Genomic DNA, 18,178 nt, shown 5'->3' with positions numbered 1-18,178 from the left:
AACTTTAAAAATACATAGAAAGTTTTTTAAAAAGTGGTGAAAAAGATCTACGTTGCAATGGAAAAATAATCTTTTTAGTTCATGATGTAAAATACTACTAGTACCCCCAACTATTAAACTTTTCATGATTGTGCATCAAGGTAAAACGTAAACACAGCCCTTCCAGCATTTCAGCTGGTGCAGCTCCAGCTCCCGGTCCATCCTCTCAGGAATGTGCAGAGAGGTCCACCAGACGGAAAGCCTCCATGAACTCATTAATATCGATGCTTCCGTCCTTGTTAAAATCGATGCTCTGGGCCAGGTTTGCAATGACATCATCACTGATCTCTGTCTTGAGATGAGAGCTCAGGAGTTTCCAGGTTTGGCGAAATTCCTCGTAAGAGATCAAACCTTTAGGAGGGAGAGGAAAATTCACAAACCTGTGCTATATTGTGTTGGTGACCTTGGAGGTGATCTCAGAAGGTCTTTCACCCATTCACAGAAATAACAGAGCATATAAAAAAAAAACAGTCAAGCTGAGTAGTAGGACATGGGTCCAACACTGCTTATAAACACTAAAACTGAGAGTTTGGTTGTTAACTAACCTGAGTGATCTGTGTCTATGATCCGAAAGATAGTTTCCAGGTTGGAGTGGTTTTTGTACATCGTCTCCAGTAGGCTGGTATCTGATATCTGTCAGGACAAGATGCATGTTTTGTATTTTGGGGTGCCATACATTTTTCATGGTTTTACAGCTCTGAGCAGAAGGGAAGTAAGTTAAGAACAAATGAGTCACCTCTAGTTTGGGCTCAGTGATGGAGAGCTCCTTCATCCACTCCTGGTAGTCCACCATACCATTCTTGGTGCTGCTTACAAGCTGTGGGCGCAGCACTCTCCAAGGCAAACCCAGCTTCAGCACGCTCTCTGTGGCACTTGCCCAGTGACTTGGAGAGATTATCCCTACGAAAAGATGGGAAGAATGACGAGCCCTCACACTCTCATATGCTGCCGTTATGATGTGTTTTATGTTCTGAAAATTCTGAATGCTATTTAGTGTAAAGCAGTTACAGCTAACCTGTGTCGTTAGGATCAAACTCTCGGAAGGCACTGATGAGATCTGACTTGTGTACGAACAGCTGTCGCCTCAGAGCTTGTAGAGCTGATCTCTCCGTCCAGCCAACACTGCCGAAAAGCCAAGAAGGAAAAGAAAATCCTCAGGGATTTCATATTTATTAAAACAATGTGTACAGCCATCTTCAGCAAAGGTTTTCACTTGATTTTCCACTTTTCTTCCAACTCAAAAGAACTTTTTGTCAGAAAATCTCATGAAAAACTCTTTGAATTGTTAATGTTAAAATAATGCTTGACTATTTCTCTGTGCTCCTTTACCTTTGTCTCAGTGTGAGCTCTCTGCAAGTCCTGCTGGCCTGATACTGAACAAAGTGAGGGACCAGATCAGCTCCCATTCTTATATAGGCTCCTCTATTGCTGCCCACCTCGTAGTAATTTGAAGCCGAAAAAATTGTTAGTACCTGGATACAAGAGAAGAGATGATGGGAAAAATAAAGGTTTCTTCTGTCACTCAGAAACCTGTGCTTTATGTGCTCACCCTGCGGTTGTGGCAGAACTCATAGCCATCCTGTTTGCATTCATGGGAGCGGATGAGGAGCTGCAGGTTGTGTCTTCCGAGAACCTCCTCCGTGACATCTGGGCCCCAGTAGCAGCCTCCCCCTCTCACTTCATTGGGAATGCAGCCATTTTGGGGCATAGGATCACTCCACAACAGGTCTACCATCTGGACAGAGGGTATCAATGAACTGTATGAGCACTCTGAAGAATTGGTCTATGTTTGACGATCCTCACTACCACTTACTTGTTCCCACTCGTGCTCGTAGGTCTCTGTTCCTTCTTCACACTCTGGGTCTGAGTCAGAGTCTGGCTTCTTCCTTTCTCCATACGACTGGTCAAACCCAGCCAACCTACGTCTTTTCTTCAGCTCGTCATCCACGGACCAGTTCATGTGCTGATGGCTGGTGTGGAGGTTATGCAGTGAACGTCGTGGGAGGCCTTGAGGTGGGGTTGAGCTGTGGTGAGTCAGAGATCGCACCCGACGTCGAAAGTCCACTGGAACGCCGGCGTCTCCGTTCCTTCTGTTCGTTGTCTGGCTGTTGCTGCCGTTCACGGCTAGCTTAGTCATCTTTGGAGGTCTGAGGGTTGACGCATACTGTGCATGTTGAAAAAACAAAACACAGATGAAGTATGCAGACATTTCTGTTTTCTTAGAACAAAATTCAGCTTAAAACACAACGAACTGAAAGTGAAAGGTCGTTCTTACTTTGTGTCTGTCCACTCTGGCTATTACGTTCAGGTCTGTTGTGTCAGAGATCCCTCCATGCGCAATCAGCACCTTGTGATCAATCACAGTAGCCAGAGGTAGCCAGCTGAAGATCTTTTGGAGAAGCTTAAGGATCTTCTTGCCGTGCACCTGCAGATCAAGTCATCTTTATCATACCTTGTATATAGTCACGGTCATTATTATCATAATCCATCCTCTTCTGCAGGGCTAACACAAACATAGATATAGACAAATATTCACTCCTAAGGTAATTTTTTTCTGGCAGTAACTTTTTTTACAGATGTAAAAACAGTAAAATTCAATGCATGTTTAAAAAAATACTTGAAAATTCTTTCTTTTTAATATTGTACATTCTAATGTATTTTTATGCATTTAGGTTTTTTTAATATTATTTGTTTATTTGTTTACTGTTTGGGTGTCAAACTGAATGCTAATATTAAAGTAAGTTTAAGCCTTACCCTATATTTTCCCAAAACTTCTTTAGTAAAGCCATATCTGGGAAAACACACAATGAATGACAAAATTAGTAAACACATCACATGTTGGATCGATATAAAAATGATTTCTTTAAGCTAGACTATGACTGCATTCTGACTGAAGATGTAAAACAAAACAACAGAAAGAAAAAATGAGAGCGAGATTGAGAGAAGGAAGAGTTCTGAAGACTGGCTTACCTTAGGTTAACAATGTGGTCCTCATGGTTCCCTCTGTTTAAATGAACATCATTGGGGTAGACTAGCAGGAACCCAAACAGGATGAGCAGAATCTCCAAGGAGTTTTTGCCACGATCCACAAAGTCCCCATTGAACACATACGGTTTCTCAGTAGATGGCAAACCATTCTGGACAGTTTTAAGAGGAAAGTTTGATCAAATTGAACATCTAGGAGTGGCAAGCCTGTTTGAAATGTGTGGATTGTGTAGCCTAGCCTACTTTATAGAATATCAATAGCAGATCTTCTAGCTGCCCATGGAGGTCTCCTGGAAAAGAAAACAGAAAACCTGTTTATTTCATCATATGACTGCTGTGACTACAGTAGACTGAAACTGACAAAAATGATCAAATAAATCATGTGGTAATGATCATATCAACAAAAACAATACAAACTATAAATATGAGGTTTAATTATTTATAAAGCGTTACATAAATCAATATATCTGTAGGTGTTTGCCACCATAATAATTTATCCATCAAATAATTTCACAATTTGTCTTACTTTCCCATTTTATTTTATTTTGTTACACATTTTCTTATATTTCTTCCCAGGGCATATTTATTTGTTTAATTTGTTGCAGAAAGTCACGTCACATTTATTTTTTGTTTCATTGTGCAAAAAAAGACAATACCGGTAACAACAAAGCAAATAGGTAAGTAATTAATTAAATAAAAAATAAAATAACATGGAAAAATAAATGGAACTGAAAAGTAAAACCAATAATAACAAATAATACTTAGTATGTATTATTCTTGATTTTGATTTTGACGGTTTCAGTCCTCCATAGCTGGGTGCATGCTCAAATAGTAGGAAATAAAAAAGGCACAGTTTGGGGATCAAATCTAGGAAAGGCCTGTTGTGTACCACATATTGTAATCTCCTTGGTGTGACAGGAGGAAAGATGACTGATGTTTGGAAGAATTCTTAGAAGTCTCCAAGTCTCCCCAAGAATCTGCAGAACATATCGTGCATGGAGCTGCTACTGGGGGAAAGAAATCATGTATGAATAATCCGAGTGTGGAAGAATAAGGCAAAAAAAGACTATATCTGCCTCCACTGTACCTACTTGCTTGTGCTTAAAAGCCTCGACAAGCTTTGACACTCCGCAGAACGTCATGGGGAAGGTCAAGTGGGGCCCCGTGTAGCTGTCTGGTACATCTATGCTCTTGTAGCAAAAATATCTTTCCCATTCTACATCACGGCAGATTTCGTTCTCACGAAAGATGTGAGAAATTAGATTTCCTTCATTAGAGACAGAGGAGAAAAGAAACGGACGTGGATCAGTGCAGTGAGGAAAAGCTACTTTCGTGCTTCTCAGCAGGGAGCAGGCTGGGTGAGCTCGGATTAGCTCACTGCCTGTAATCTAATGAAACCTATAATACCGCGAATGAAACTGTGTGTGATAAGAGTCACTGTCTTACTTTCACTGCTGGCTGGGGTGAAGTGGTCCATCAAGAAGCCAAAAAAACTGTACAGCTGCAGGAAGTGAAAAAAGTAACCATAAAAATGACAGTTTGTGAAATCATACAACTAGTCCGGTAAAACTGTGCTTAAGCAGAGTGGACACCGGACCCCTTGTCAGTGCAGGTATCATAGTTAGCTGATACTGATGTCATGTTTTCAGATGTCTGTTATTCATATATCAAAGTATAGGACACATTAAAATTATGACCTATGGCTAAAAGAAAAGTGAAAATAAAAATAGCATGGCAGACAATTAGTGTCTGTATTAAATTCAATAGTAGAAAGCGATGTGATGACCTGTCTTATAGTTAAAGCAAATATGTCAGCTTCATAGTGATGCTATCCAAAACGGGCAATACATCCACTAGCTGTGCAGGTATTCCAGTCTCTACCAGAAAATTGCATGACCAACATTATAAAACACCGGAAGATGGCTAAAAATTACTTTCATAATGCATATATGACACCGACTTACATTAATTGCGTGAGCTCACCTTGATCTGATCTTGCTGTCCTGCATATTCAATAGACTGGAAGATGTTCCACGTGCACCTGCGTCTGATCTCCAGCCGGGCAACATACTGCCGATACCAGCGCTGAATCAACAGAGCCGCTCTGATTGCTGAAGATTTGGAGAGAAACAAGAAAGCACTCATCTTCCATTACCAGTATTTTACACTCTTAGTCAGATCCAGGTTGAAACACTTACCAGTGGCAGCTTTACCGCATGCATAAAAGTGGGGTTACATTTACAAAAGTTAAACTTACTGAGAATTTTTCCAGAGAATAGTTTGAACTATACACTATGAAAGGTACAGCTGATGAAGTAAATAAACTTACCTGGGACTGAGAGGCTCACTAAAATGGGAGAAGACACTGAGTTGTAGTTTTACAATTTCAAAAAAGCATTTCTTTAAAGAAGAAAAAAATTGGAAAGTAGCTGCACCTCTGTCACATTTCTTCTGCTGTACTTCTGATTTTCTCAGGCCACAGCCCATGACCTCTTTGCTGTTGTCACTGTCAGAAACAAAGACAAAGATACTTTCACGCAGAAGTCTGAAATTTCTGAGCTTGTGTTTTGCAACCTGGGAATAGTGCAATAATAGATCTCTAGATACAAAATAACATGCTATACTTATTTTTACAGTTTAACTGACACTTGATTTATGAAATGTTCCCAATAAATCCAAAATAGCATTCACAACACAAGTAACGTAAATGTAAATAACTTGGAAAAACAAATTATTCCTTAAAATGACTGAATTCATGATGTTAACCATTAACAGAATAAGAACCTTGGCATTTAATATTAATATAAAAATGAAGAATATACAGCAAAATCCAAACAAAAGCCCACACTGAACATTAATAACTTACCTGGCCACGTCCCCTTCCGTTCATTACCTCCTCTCTTACACCTTGTAAAAAGTAAAAGGAAAAAAGTATAGGTTATAACTTTATGACTATTTTGTTTCCCTTGTGTAGCAGCATGGGAAACCGCACGTCCTCTCTCCACAGCTACAGCACCCCAGTCATCACAACAACACACCAGCAAGTGTCTCAGACAGGCTCCTGCGATTGCTTAAACAAAACAAGATGCAAGTGGATTAGGATTAAACCTTACTACAGCTGGCATCTGCGCTGAATAAACAGATGACAGCTCTAATAAAGGGCAGCAAGTGTTTTGAAAGGAGGCTTAGCTGCAGTAAATACAGATTTATTCATGAATGAAGTTACAAGTACAGCACAGCATGTACTCTAATTTGCTCTCTTTCTGTTCCTTCAGTAAGTTTTTGCTCACACCTCAGTGTTTCCAGGCCTCTCACCCTGAAAGAAAACGTTTTTTAATTTTTAGTTTTGTAACACTATTAATGTCTCTCAGGTGCTTCATAGTATGACTGGCAGCAAGACTATTGGATTGCATAACATTGTTGCACCTTTATTAAGTGCCACCTGCAATGCACTTCACATGTTGTTGCGTTTTGATACAGTTTACTGTACTAATATTTGTCTTTATTAAAATGCTACCACTGAAGTTTCCCCGTCTTGCTGTGTTAAATGCTGCCACACCTCCCGTGCCCTGTTAAGCACCAATGAAAATTGTTCATTGAACTCAGCTTGTTTTCAGCGTCCTCAAGAAAGTCGTCTGTGATGTCTGCTTCTAAACGTTTGTCCGTGTATAAAGTCTCTGTGTGATCCCAGCCAGCAGCACCTGTTGGTGCTGTGACTTTCTACGACGAGGAAGTGGTGGGAGACGTCTGCTACTCAAGGACTCTCATTCATACATAGCTGCAAGCTGTCTAAAGCTGGAGAATCCCACAGTGACACACACACGCCCACCATCAGTGCGCTGGACTTATTACTCACACTTTGGGGAAATGGTTGACTAAATGGTTGAAGGCTAAAACAAGGGCAACTACAGAGCACACTAGTCCGCGAACACACGGAAAAATCCATTACTGAGAGATGTTACAAAGAAGAACAAAAAGGGGGTGACACACCAGGCACGAGACTGGATGCGCCGCCATGTGGCAATACACTGCGTTACAACAGCAACTGTTACAACACCCACACACAGAGCAACAAGCACACAAAAGAGAGAAAGCAAAGGGGGAGAGAGAGAAATGGCAGAGACCCACAGGAGGACTGGAGCTCCATGACTATTCACCACCCAAAAACCAAAAATGGCTATGTCCATCTTTTATATACAGTCTTCTACACCCCAAAAAACTGCGCGTGTCGTGTAAAATCACTTTTCTCTGTCTTTTGGCTTCCTTCTCATTAATTCGCCTCTTGATGTCTCAAAAGTGTCCTGTGACCATTTGATGAGTCTGATCTCCATGCCAGATACCACTGGATTAAAATCATTCAAGTAAGCTGAATGTAAAAACTAGCATACAAAAATGCTTCTCGTGTATTTTCAGTCTGAAGTTGTTCATATTACAGATTTTCTTTAAAAAAAAAAAAAGCACTACATCAGACTTCATCTGCACAGAAAGTACTTGTTTGCACATGTTTATATTTAATTACTGGTTTGGGGTTTCCAAAGGGTTGGATGACATTAACAGATTTATATAGAATAGCATTACATAACTATGTTTTGTGTGTGTGTGTGCATGCGTGTGTGTTTGTGTGTGTGTGTGTGTTTTTGCATGTGGTAACAATATACAAATTAAAGCATTCCAGCCCTGAGAGGCTGATTCATGGAAAATTTAAGACCTGAGGTTAAGATCTTTGCAGTGTTGTTGAGACCCATACAGCATCTTACGCAAGACTATTTTCCATATGTGAATTATGTGGGTTTAAAAGGCTATAAAATATTATTGTAATAATATGAAGCAGTTACATTCTGACAGAAGTATTTGTACTTTTACATAAGCAAAGTAGACCTACAATATGTTCATAATTAAACCTTTTCAAAAAATAAGTGTTTAAATAAATTATGTTCACAGACCTTTGGTAACATTGTGTCAATTTGCCCCAACAAATTAAAATACTATATTCTGTAAGCTTATCACATTATTTTGATCACAATATGACTTTCTATTTTGAAATTAAATTTAAGAAAAAAATAGTACAAGATACTGAAGAATAGAGAAGGGGTATCTTTCTGGTAGTACAACCCTGAGTGAATGTATAATATTTTACAAAACTGTGAACTGAGGTAAAAACACATATTTCTTTTCCATATAATACATAGATATTTACATGCATACATACATGTAAATATATTGAACAGACAGCCATTTAACTTTGTGCAGGTCTTTATCTAAGGTGAAAGACAGACTTGTTATATCACCTCCAAAGGAAAGTATTGCAAGCAACAGCTTGCAGCATGAATTCCTTTGGCAGCGTGGAAGAATTCTTGTTTGGTATCCGCAGGCTGCAGATAAGAGAACCAATTTGGCCTCATGAGAAAGTTTGGCTGCTGCAAATTTAGTTGTTAGTTGAGGAATCTGAAGAGACGGAGGTCAGCTAAGGACGCAGAACTTGTAGCTGCCATTCCATACAAGTCTGTGGCCTCGCATGACCCACAGAACTGTGAAAGGTTTTTTTTTTCAGATATTAACATCACCTGCAGCAATCATTGTTGCTTTGTATTACATTTCTTCCCTCAGGATCCTGTCCTTGAAAAACAGCTGCAGAGAAATAATATAGTTTTTTTGTTTATCTGGGGAGATTTCCACCTTTCATGTGATGCCCGAAAATGTGAGGTGTGATACAAACTGATAATCACCCATATGCAGAAATAAATGCTAGTTTGTTGCAGTTTGTTGAAACCAACTGTATTTTTCCCATGATTATAAACTGGGGTCTGTCAATGGGTCATCCGTTGCCGTCTTTCACTGTTCAAACCCAAATGTGTAGTGCAAAAAACCCAAAACACATATATGATATAAATGGTTTATTCAAAGAGTTTTAGTCAGGTTTTGAACCTCATCACAGTACAGAAACAGTGTCAGGAAAGGTTACAAGTGATCTTATGGCCTCGGGCATTACTTATTTCTGGTACTGTCCTACTAGACTTCAGTGCAGCAGTTGATACTGATGACCAAACTATTTTATTACAGACATAAGAGCATGCCTTGGGAATTAAAGTTACTGCAGAGTAGTGGTTTGAAGCATATCTATCAAATAGACTCCCGTTTGTTTATGTAAATGAGGCATCTTCTTCACACACAAATGTTAGTTATGGAGTTCCAGATAAACACACACAACAGTTAAACTGCAGGAATGTCTTAAAGACATAAAGATTGGGATGACGTCTATTTTTAGTTTCTAAATTCAAATGAAAGGTTATTGTACCCACCCCTGAAATTCTTAGAAAAATGACATCCAACCAGAGACTTACTCTGGATGTCATTATCTTGGCCTCCAATCACACTGTGAATAATCATGGAGTAATTTTTGACCAGGATGTCGTTCAGTGAACATATTAAACAAACATGTAGGACCGCTTTCTTGCATTTGTGCAATATCTCTAAAATTGGAAACATCCTGAATGGTGCTTAAAAACGACTTCATGCATTTATTACTTTTATTATCTGCTTTTGTAATATATTATTTTCAGGCTGTCCTCAAAACTCCCCGAAAAGCCATCATTTGATCCAAAATGATGCAGTAACTGTATTATTGTACTGGAAATGGAGAGCATATTTCTCCCATATTGGCTTCTCTTCATCGGTTCCCTGTTAAATTCAGAATTCAATTTAAAATGCTTCTCCTCACATACAAGGTCTTAAATCATCAGCCCCCATCTTATCTGAATAATAATGATCATACACGTCACCCTAAAGGAGCACTTCACTCAGACTGCAGGCTTACCTGTGTTTCCTAGGATATTTAAAAGCAGAATGGGAAGCAGAGCCTTTAGCTTTCAAGCTTTGGGACTAGTTCTCAGTTTGTATTCGGAAGACAGACACCTCTACTTTTATAATTAGGCTTAAACCTTTCCTTTTTTATAAATGTAGAGCTGGAGTTGGGGTGATCCTGAATCCTCCCTGAGTGATGCTGCAATAGCCTAGCCTGCTGGGGGCTTCCCATCATGCACTGAGTGTTTCTTCTTTACTCACCCTTTTCACTAACTTGGTGCTTACGCACCATTCTGCATTTAATGAGTAGTCACTATTTATCTCTGACTCTCTTCCACATACTTTTGTCCTGTCTGTCTTCCCTCACCCCGACTGTTGCCGTTACCCCTCTATGAGTCTGGTTGTTACAGAGATTTCTTCCTGTTAAAAGGGAGGTTTTCCTACCCACTGTTTCCAAGTGCTTGCTCAAAGAGGATCATTTGATTGTTGGGGGTTTCTCACTATTATTGTAGGTTCTTTACCTTACAATATAAAATGCCTTTTGAATGAATTGTGATAAAACATTATAGGGGTGCAGACTGGGGCCTGATTAACTATTAATTAAAATCTGACTTACAGCCATCCCGATCTTCAAGGTAAAAAATTTACTAAACCTTTATAACCTAATATATTGTGTAGAAAGTATTAAAATTTAAAAGATCATGTCACATTTTAAAAGTTATATTAATGGAATATAGAGCTATTTAAAACTGTTTTCTACTTCAATTTGTTTGTACTGACAACATATAGGAAATGATATATGGATATTCCAAGTATGACGCCACTTTGGACCTCTGATCTCTTCTTCAAGGTCAAAAAACTTTCATAAAATTGTGCTTAAAATTCTGCTGCCTTTGGTTTTTTTTGCAACATTCAGGATATGACATCACATTATAGTTTGCATCTAAATATCATGATGCCTGATCTCAAATTTTCCTTTTTTAATTTTACTTACTTTCTTTCAAGTTGACTGCAAAGTGCATTAAGACTTTAATGAAAGTATTGTACAGAGAAAGATAAATAACTGCCTAGTTAGTTAGAAATATAGTAGTTTTTATATAATAAGCTCAAGTTATTCTTTTCCAGTTTTTTAAAAATCAGTGCCTATTATTCATTACCTATTGTGATATAATGTTTGTATAATCAAATGAAACATCTGTCACGCAACCCTTACAGGAGTTTCAGTGCACTACAAACTGCTTAAAGTATGTTTTAACAAACAAAGAAAACTAAGTAATTATATAAATGCAATACTGCCCTCAGAGTGAGCTGCCTTGGTGAAGGACAGTCTCAGAGTGCCTCTTGTTACATTAGGTATTTCACTGATAAGGTCATTTAGTCAGGATGTTTAATGGACTGCATTACATCGAGACGTGTTCATAATTTTCCTTCACCTATGGAAATAGCAAAAATACATAAGTAATAATAATAGAAACAACAACTTTAAATATAAATTCAAACTTTTTGTCAAAGTGTTGTGCCCAGGCAGGCATACTATAACATGAGTACATGTTTTTTACAACATATGTGTACCTCTTGTTCCTAAGTTTTTTTTTTGCCTGCATTTGTGACCTCTCTTTCTCCACCCATTAATCTTCGTTCATTTATTCTTTCACACAGAACAGGGGAAAAGTCTACAGTGTTAACTATCTCAAGGCCACGTTGGGGTACAAGCAGATAAAAACCGTGGTTCCCAGACCCTGACAAACAATACCCAGCGCAGCATCCCAGTTTTGTCGCTCCTATCTCCTCCTCCGACCAGACGTTCGAAACCAACCGCAGCCTTTGTCTGCAGCCAGTCTTACGTGTTCATCCACGATGGCCTTTGCATTCATTGTCATGACAATGCTTTTGGGCTCTTCCATGATGATGGCATTTGTCTTGGATCCATCCAGGAAAGAACCTGAAGCTGCTGTCTTAGGTCACAGGTCAGTATCAATACCAAATCAGAACCTCTGCAATAACCACACCACAATTTTGCGTGCCTATGTAGTTTTTGTTAGTACAGCCATCTATTTGTATGATGTTTTAATTATGTTTTGGGAATGTTTCAAGGAAATCTTTCTCTATTGTTCAGAAATCAGAGTGAGCTGATGCACGTGCGGTGAGGTCACATGGGTTAAATAGTAAATTCAGTGTGTGATTCAGGGTCATGTTGCCCAAATGGTTTTCAGGGAGAGCTGCACAGAGACATAACAGACTGTTCTGTTCAAGCTGCAGTAATGAAATCAGTCACACTTGTCTCACTTCAGCCAAACATCTGCAAACCACTAGTCCACGAGGGTATTTGAGGGTATCTAGAAACCAACTACTTTTTCTTTTAATGCTGTAAAAACAACAAAGATTACTTTCTTTTATTTTTTTCCAACACAACATTGTACGTGATGTTCAGGTGCCAAGGTGAGTCATGGCAGTCCATCAAAAAGAACCTCCTTGGGGTTCTGAACTTGCAGACTGAGCCGCAGCTACCTGCCGGTGCACTGGACAGTGTCAGAGAGCAGTGGAACCGAACCTTCAGCATCATTTCTCACACAGCCAAGCATACTGCAAGTATGTGAAATCAAAAGATACACAGAAAAATGTACCACCCTCAACCTAGCGCTTAGTGGCAGTCAACTCTAAAGTCTTACAGTGCCTCTGTATCTCCTTCCAGCCCCAGCAGTCCCAGGCTACTCTGCATCAGCTGATAATCAAAACAGAGCGAGTCTGAACTGTTGCTCCATTGCCTCAGAGATCTTTATGAAAGGTGTGTAACAATACATTGTTATTTATGTGTAACAATAATACTGGTATGCAGCATTTTTCAGTACAGTAATCAAGTGTTTAATTTCCCAGATCTGGGCTGGGACAGCTGGGTGATCCAGCCCTTGAGTCTTACCTATGTTCAATGCGCAACCTGCAACTCTGCCATGACCACTGTGCAATGCCCACCATCCCAAGTAAATATCCAGGATGCCAACACACAGTTAGTTAACAAAGACATTATTACAAGAGAATAATTCACTGATTTATATGTTTTTGACTCACATTTACATCCATAGATATTTATATGTTGTGCTTTAGTCCCCCAAAAAACAAAACCTGGCATAGGAAATTCTCAGAGGTGTGTGGGAACAGCACGATGCTTAGATTTATGATGTACTTTGTTATTTTCTACTATGCTGCCTAAGAACAGCACGTATCTTACCTTGGTGTGCTCTGGAGGCGAAACAGCTGCATGTAGATAAGCATGTGTACTTCTTCTTCCTGCCAACATAAATGAACTTGACCAAAAACAAGCCAAGGCATTCCACAAAGTTCATCGACCAGAAAAAGCGTGACAGCAGGAGAGTATTGTGGAAACAGAACAGTAAATAAAAATCAAAACTAGAAGCTGAAGTGTTTGTTATTTTGTTTAAATCATTTCTATTTAAACAAAATAAAAATGTAAATCATTTCTTGACACCTTGCTTTATTTGGTGTGGAGCAGAGCAAGTCCTGCACACTCTAAATGTTTATGGGGGTTTTTTTTTTCACTGAAATATGACAACAATACAATTTTTAAAATGCTTAAGCGTCAGCTCTATAATCATGAAAATATGCACCGTGTCTGATTCCTGCTCTCTTTATCTTTTCCCAGGACCAGGTGCCATGCTGTCAGCCCATCTCCCATGAAGTGGTGCCCATTGTCTATATGGATGAATCCAGCACCATTGTCATTTCCTCCATGCAGCTGACCCGCAGCTGTGGCTGTGGGCTGGGCAACTCTGAGGATCCTGGCAAGGAGTAGGCTGTCTTGAGTGTGTGGTATGAACCGTTTGGCTTTTATACACACATAAAAAGAACAAAAAATCATATCCACAATTCTGTTCTCATACAAACGCTGCTTTTGTAGGTTGTCTTTCCCTTTTAAAATAGAAAGTGCATTCACCACTGGCCCTAGAAACCAAAGCAAGTCTGGGCTTTCCATTCCTGCAGCTGCACTGTAATAAAACAGGAGTTTTGGAAAGCTGGACAATTATTGTTCAACTGATTTAACAGTAATTACACAATCTTTATGTCTTTGTCTGTAAACGTTGAACCAAAGAAAGCTCCAGCCAACACATGTATGGTAAATCCTCACAGTCTGTCTTTAAATAAATCTCATGTGGACAGGCTACTATTAATAGCTGTTAACTATTACTGAGAAGAAATGTTCCCTGAAGAAATGTAAGACTTGAGCCAGACCCTCTCACAAGAGGATCAGGCTCTACTCTTAAAGCAGATTGTCTCTGATATGTCATCTTCACAGATTATGTTTCATGCTCACAAGATAAATTTAGCAATCTATTAATTTCTCTGGGACATGGGCATGACTTTCCATTGGTTATACTCTATATTTTCATGTTTCAACTGAGGAAAAAGAAAAACAATTTTGGCCCACAAACCCAAAAACTGCAACTTTAAAAGTTCATAATTAAACTATTTACTGGTGATATGACTGACATGCTTTAACAGAGGAGAACAAACAATCTTCTGTTCACATTTAATTTTCATTCTGATTTGTCATATGTATATAAATTCTGCCAGTTGCAACAGTTCAAAATTCAGATTCTTATTTTTGAGATTGGCTGCTTCAGTTTTATGTTTTTGTGGCGTAATTTACATTACATTATCTGACTGCTTTTATATACATTTACACAGAAGAATTCTTGTTTTTTTGTTTGTTTGTTTTCAAATGTATGCTTTTTTAATTAAGACTGGTGACAGCTCTTGGTTGTAATTTTATTTTGTTGTATACGGCTTATTTTACAAAATTACCACCATGTTTTAAGTAATGTTTCACAAGTGTAATACTGCTTACAGTGCTATACAATAAAGCAATTTAACATATTTAGATAAACCTTTTTTTTTTTACTGTGCTCAAGACATTGTTTTCCCATCTTAATCACTTGTACCATTCAATAAATTCTTGCTTATTCCAATAAAAGATTATAAATGATTGAAATCAGCTAATTTTTTTAATACTTCTCAGTTGCTATTGTGTAAGTATAATTCACAAATTAAACAAAATGCTTCACAATAAAACACAAGAAATACAAGTATAACATATCACAACAATGCATTGTAACAGTCACAATTGTGTGGTGTCTCTTTAAGACCACCCAAGTTAATGTTTAGTGATGTCACAAGTATGCGCCACTGCCCCCTGTAGAGTGTGTGAGAAGCGTGCTGGCACATGAACACATGGACTCAGATGGACCTCATATCTTTACCTCCTTAACTCAAAGTAACGTTACGAGTTGTATGAACACTGCTTGCTTCATGATAAGACAGCAGCCGTTCAACAGGGCCTTGTAAGGTTAGTGAATAGTGTGTTTATTAAAGGACAAGCTCTGTGGAATTCCCAGTACCAGTGTTGTTGTGGGCTGAGTGGTCCTCTCAACCACTGAATACAACCCACGTTACAGTATTCTTTATGTTATTCTCTGAACTGACATTTTTAAATAAAACTTTCCTTATACCAGCCCCTCGTGGCTTACTGCCAGCCACAGACTTGCTGTTAATTCAAGTGGGAGGGAAAAAGTAGATGATGAGGAAAAGTTGGCACAGTACTGTATAAAACTAGGTGTTGGTGTGAGGGAGAGCAACATGTTGCGTACTTCTGAGGAGCCTCTAATGTTTTTTTAGCTGCTGTACATGTAATCCTTTCCTGGCTGCAGTGAAATCCTTACATATAGTTCTAAGTTTAAAGTCTGTGAAGTTTCAGGTCTAGCTCAACATTGGCAGCTGCCTCGGTTTTTGATTAATGCTGGACAGAATGCCAGGACATATCGGCATATGGTTGTCTTTTGGCATACTGTGGCCACTTCTGCTGGCTGTCGGCGCAATTGAATGTTCAGAAAAAGAAACACTGATCAACCCGCTTCCCAGGAGGGTGATACAACCAAGTGACTGTTTAATGGAGTGTACTGGGATGACATACATCAAAAAATTGCAGCTTCAGGACAATCATAATATTCGGCTGTCAGACTCAACTGAAGGTAAGGAGACACAACATGACACCATCAACTCTGGGTTGGAGGCGTGCGGGGTGTTTGTTGCAAAATCAAATCTCAGGCTGTGTTCTGAAAATAATTCCTGAGAGACATCATCGCTAATTAAAGGGGTTCTGCTGCATCTATCTCCACCTGACTGACCTGTTTTATATTGCGCATGTGTATAGGCCTTCACAAACTAGTTTACTTTCCTAGGAGACCTCGGGGAATACTGTTGGCCTACTGACCTCAAGTGCAACATTGGTGAGAGCTTTTTGCATGCCTACGCGGTATTGCCTGTGGATATATCTGCTGTGGGACATGAGCAACTGGAGGTCAAAGCCACTGCTCCAGCTGCCACTACACTACACGCACATAACAGCCCTACAACAATCGCAGAGAGCTGCGGCCTTCGTTACGACGTCACACAGCATTTCAGCACACAGAACGCTGGGACATCGCTCTGCATCCAGGTTTCTACCCAGGAAGATGCTCTGGGGGACACGGTTCTTAAATGTCCTCCATATCTGGTCACCTTTTGGCAAAGAAGTCCAAATCAGCGCCAACAACAAAGTGCTGGATAAAATATCAGAGGTAGAGGTATCCAGATCTTTTAAGTAAAACCACCAATTAGGATATTAAATAATATGAAAGGTCCTGCATTTTTAGACATTTTAATGGAAGTATTAGATGCAAATGTACAGAATGAATAAAAAAAAAAGAACAGTCCCTTTGTCAGAAAGGAGATGGAGCTCTCTCTATAACTTATGGTGATTTTCTTTAAAAATTGGCATCGTTTGCTTTTCATTAATTTAAAGCTGCCACATACCCACAGGGGTTAGTATAAAATTGTCACACAGCTTGTTTTTTTTTATCTAGCTAATTTGATCATACCTGGAAGCTGGAAGTGTTACATTCTTATTGCTTATATAAACGCTTTAGACATTTTACTTTATTTGTTCTTTCCATACTTTGTATGTTAAAAGCTTACTTTCTAAGGTATCTAGTAAGTAAACCTTTCAGACTCATAGAATAGAATACAATGTTCACTATTTCCTTGTGAGCTATTTTGAAGCAACAAGTAACAAGTGTGTTTGGAAGTGGTTGTAATTTATACTTAAGTCGCCAACAGCAATAAGGAAAATCTATTGTGGGTCTCCAAGGTCCAATAATAAAATAGGGTATCAGAGATGCTAGTAATGGATGGTTATGCTTGGATTGTAATTCAGGGGTAAGGCTGGGGCAGAAAAGATTAATAACTGTAATTTCTCTATATTCTTAAGCAAGTTTAGATTTATTCTCTAGTGCTCTCAGTGTGCTTTTAAATCCCTTACCTGAGTGAACAGAAAATGACAGTGAGGTCCACAAGTTCACTAAACTTGGAAAGCCATGTGAGTGATAGTAACGATATTATTTACTATTCTGACAAAATGCATTTAATGCACTTGCTATGATCAGTGAAGCTGTATACTACATTCTTTCAGAAATATGTGTTAAGATGATGATCAAGCATATGAGCATGATGACGTGGGTATTATGAACATTATATGGCACATATACTTGTATTATCCACAATAATATTCTTTTGATATATTTTTGGTTTATGTGACTTCAGTTGTAAGGGTGTTTCGTGGCACTTTGGCTAAAAGGAGCAGATGGGGAATGATTTTAGATGTGTCAAGCACTCTGAAACTTTCAGGGCAAACTTGTTGCTCTGCTGACTTACTGAAAGGCAAAAAGCTATGTAAATGTTCTCTCTAAATGAAGAATGCAATGATGTTAATGTTGTGTTATAAGGGTTGATAGTTTAATATTAAACCATTTCATTTTCCTTTCACTCTCACATCTTTATTGAGTTTAACTATTTAAGAAAGCTATGATAAGATGTGATTGTAAACATATTTTTGCTCTTTTTCCCACTTCCATTTTGTCTGTTTGTTTATTTTATTCAGTTGTTATGCATAAAATCCTCACAAACAAATATCTTATTGCATTTCATTACTACACAAGGACATAATATACTGCCACCTCCTGGGTATGGTGTAAACTAATGGAAGTACTGGAATTAAGTCCCGTTTACTGTGCATCCACTGGATGGCAGACTTCTTACAGGGTAGTACTGCACCAGAATTACAATCAGTATAAATAAATAATTTACTGCCATAAAAAAACTACAAGTAGGGTGAAACACCAGTTTCTCTGTGAAATGTTGAGCATTATTCCTGTCTTTTAACAAACACCATATTTCACATATTCCTCCAAAATGTGGACAAGAAAATCCACAAAGGTGCTTCAAGTAGGCTCCTGTTCCATTGCAG

The 18,178-nt window shown here is 38.7% G+C and overlaps 2 protein-coding genes across 4 annotated transcripts; one reads left to right on the top strand and one right to left on the bottom strand.

The window, feature by feature from the left end:
- Window positions 1-205: 205 nt before the first annotated feature.
- Window positions 206-5,511, bottom strand: ppef2b (protein phosphatase with EF-hand domain 2b). Of its 3 annotated transcripts, XM_085358363.1 has the most exons (18): window positions 5,460-5,511; window positions 5,354-5,371; window positions 5,223-5,231; window positions 5,008-5,135; window positions 4,471-4,525; window positions 4,116-4,291; window positions 3,914-4,028; window positions 3,268-3,314; window positions 3,010-3,176; window positions 2,794-2,830; window positions 2,315-2,464; window positions 1,853-2,203; window positions 1,589-1,774; window positions 1,369-1,511; window positions 1,055-1,161; window positions 776-939; window positions 585-672; window positions 206-390 (listed from the first exon to the last, which is right to left on the bottom strand). In XM_085358363.1, exons 1-18 carry the CDS (start codon window positions 5,509-5,511, stop codon window positions 206-208), a joined length of 2,178 nt encoding a protein of 725 aa, XP_085214489.1. The 3 variants fall into 3 exon arrangements, with proteins under 3 accessions (XP_085214489.1, XP_085214490.1, XP_085214491.1); XM_085358364.1 differs by lacking the exon at window positions 5,223-5,231; XM_085358365.1 differs by lacking the exons at window positions 5,223-5,231; window positions 5,354-5,371.
- Window positions 5,512-11,547: 6,036 nt separating this feature from the next.
- On the top strand, window positions 11,548-13,789 carry gsdf (gonadal somatic cell derived factor). Its single transcript, XM_085358362.1, has 5 exons — window positions 11,548-11,792; window positions 12,257-12,414; window positions 12,518-12,610; window positions 12,700-12,803; window positions 13,484-13,789. The coding sequence occupies exons 1-5, from the start codon at window positions 11,683-11,685 to the stop codon at window positions 13,631-13,633; spliced, it is 615 nt and encodes a 204-aa protein (XP_085214488.1). The 5' UTR covers window positions 11,548-11,682; the 3' UTR covers window positions 13,634-13,789.
- Window positions 13,790-18,178: the final 4,389 nt, after the last annotated feature.

The sequence above is a fragment of the Diplotaxodon limnothrissa genome, linkage group LG7 (assembly GCF_057381915.1).
Source record: "Diplotaxodon limnothrissa isolate DT_005_m linkage group LG7, D_limnothrissa_male_GT1.1, whole genome shotgun sequence".
NCBI classification, from domain to species: domain Eukaryota; kingdom Metazoa; phylum Chordata; class Actinopteri; order Cichliformes; family Cichlidae; genus Diplotaxodon; species Diplotaxodon limnothrissa.
Note: the sequence above shows the minus strand (reverse complement) of the source record. Positions and strands in the feature narration are given on the sequence as shown.

What these genes read in the sequence shown, in the direction of transcription:
- ppef2b (XM_085358363.1), bottom strand. Translation starts at nt 5,511, where the DNA reads ATGGGCTGTGGCCTGAGAAAATCAGAAGTACAGCAGAAGAAATGTGAC. An exon ending in CACCCCAGCCAGCAGTGAAA is followed by an intron (nt 4,292 to 4,470) that starts GTAAGACAGTGA and finishes TCTCTAATGAAG; the next exon opens with GAAATCTAATTTCTCACATC. An exon ending in AGTTCTGCCACAACCGCAGG is followed by an intron (nt 1,512 to 1,588) that starts GTGAGCACATAA and finishes TCTTGTATCCAG; the next exon opens with GTACTAACAATTTTTTCGGC.
- gsdf (XM_085358362.1), top strand. Translation starts at nt 11,683, where the DNA reads ATGGCCTTTGCATTCATTGTCATGACAATGCTTTTGGGCTCTTCCATG. An exon ending in GCTGCTGTCTTAGGTCACAG is followed by an intron (nt 11,793 to 12,256) that starts GTCAGTATCAAT and finishes CGTGATGTTCAG; the next exon opens with GTGCCAAGGTGAGTCATGGC. An exon ending in CTCAGAGATCTTTATGAAAG is followed by an intron (nt 12,611 to 12,699) that starts GTGTGTAACAAT and finishes TTAATTTCCCAG; the next exon opens with ATCTGGGCTGGGACAGCTGG.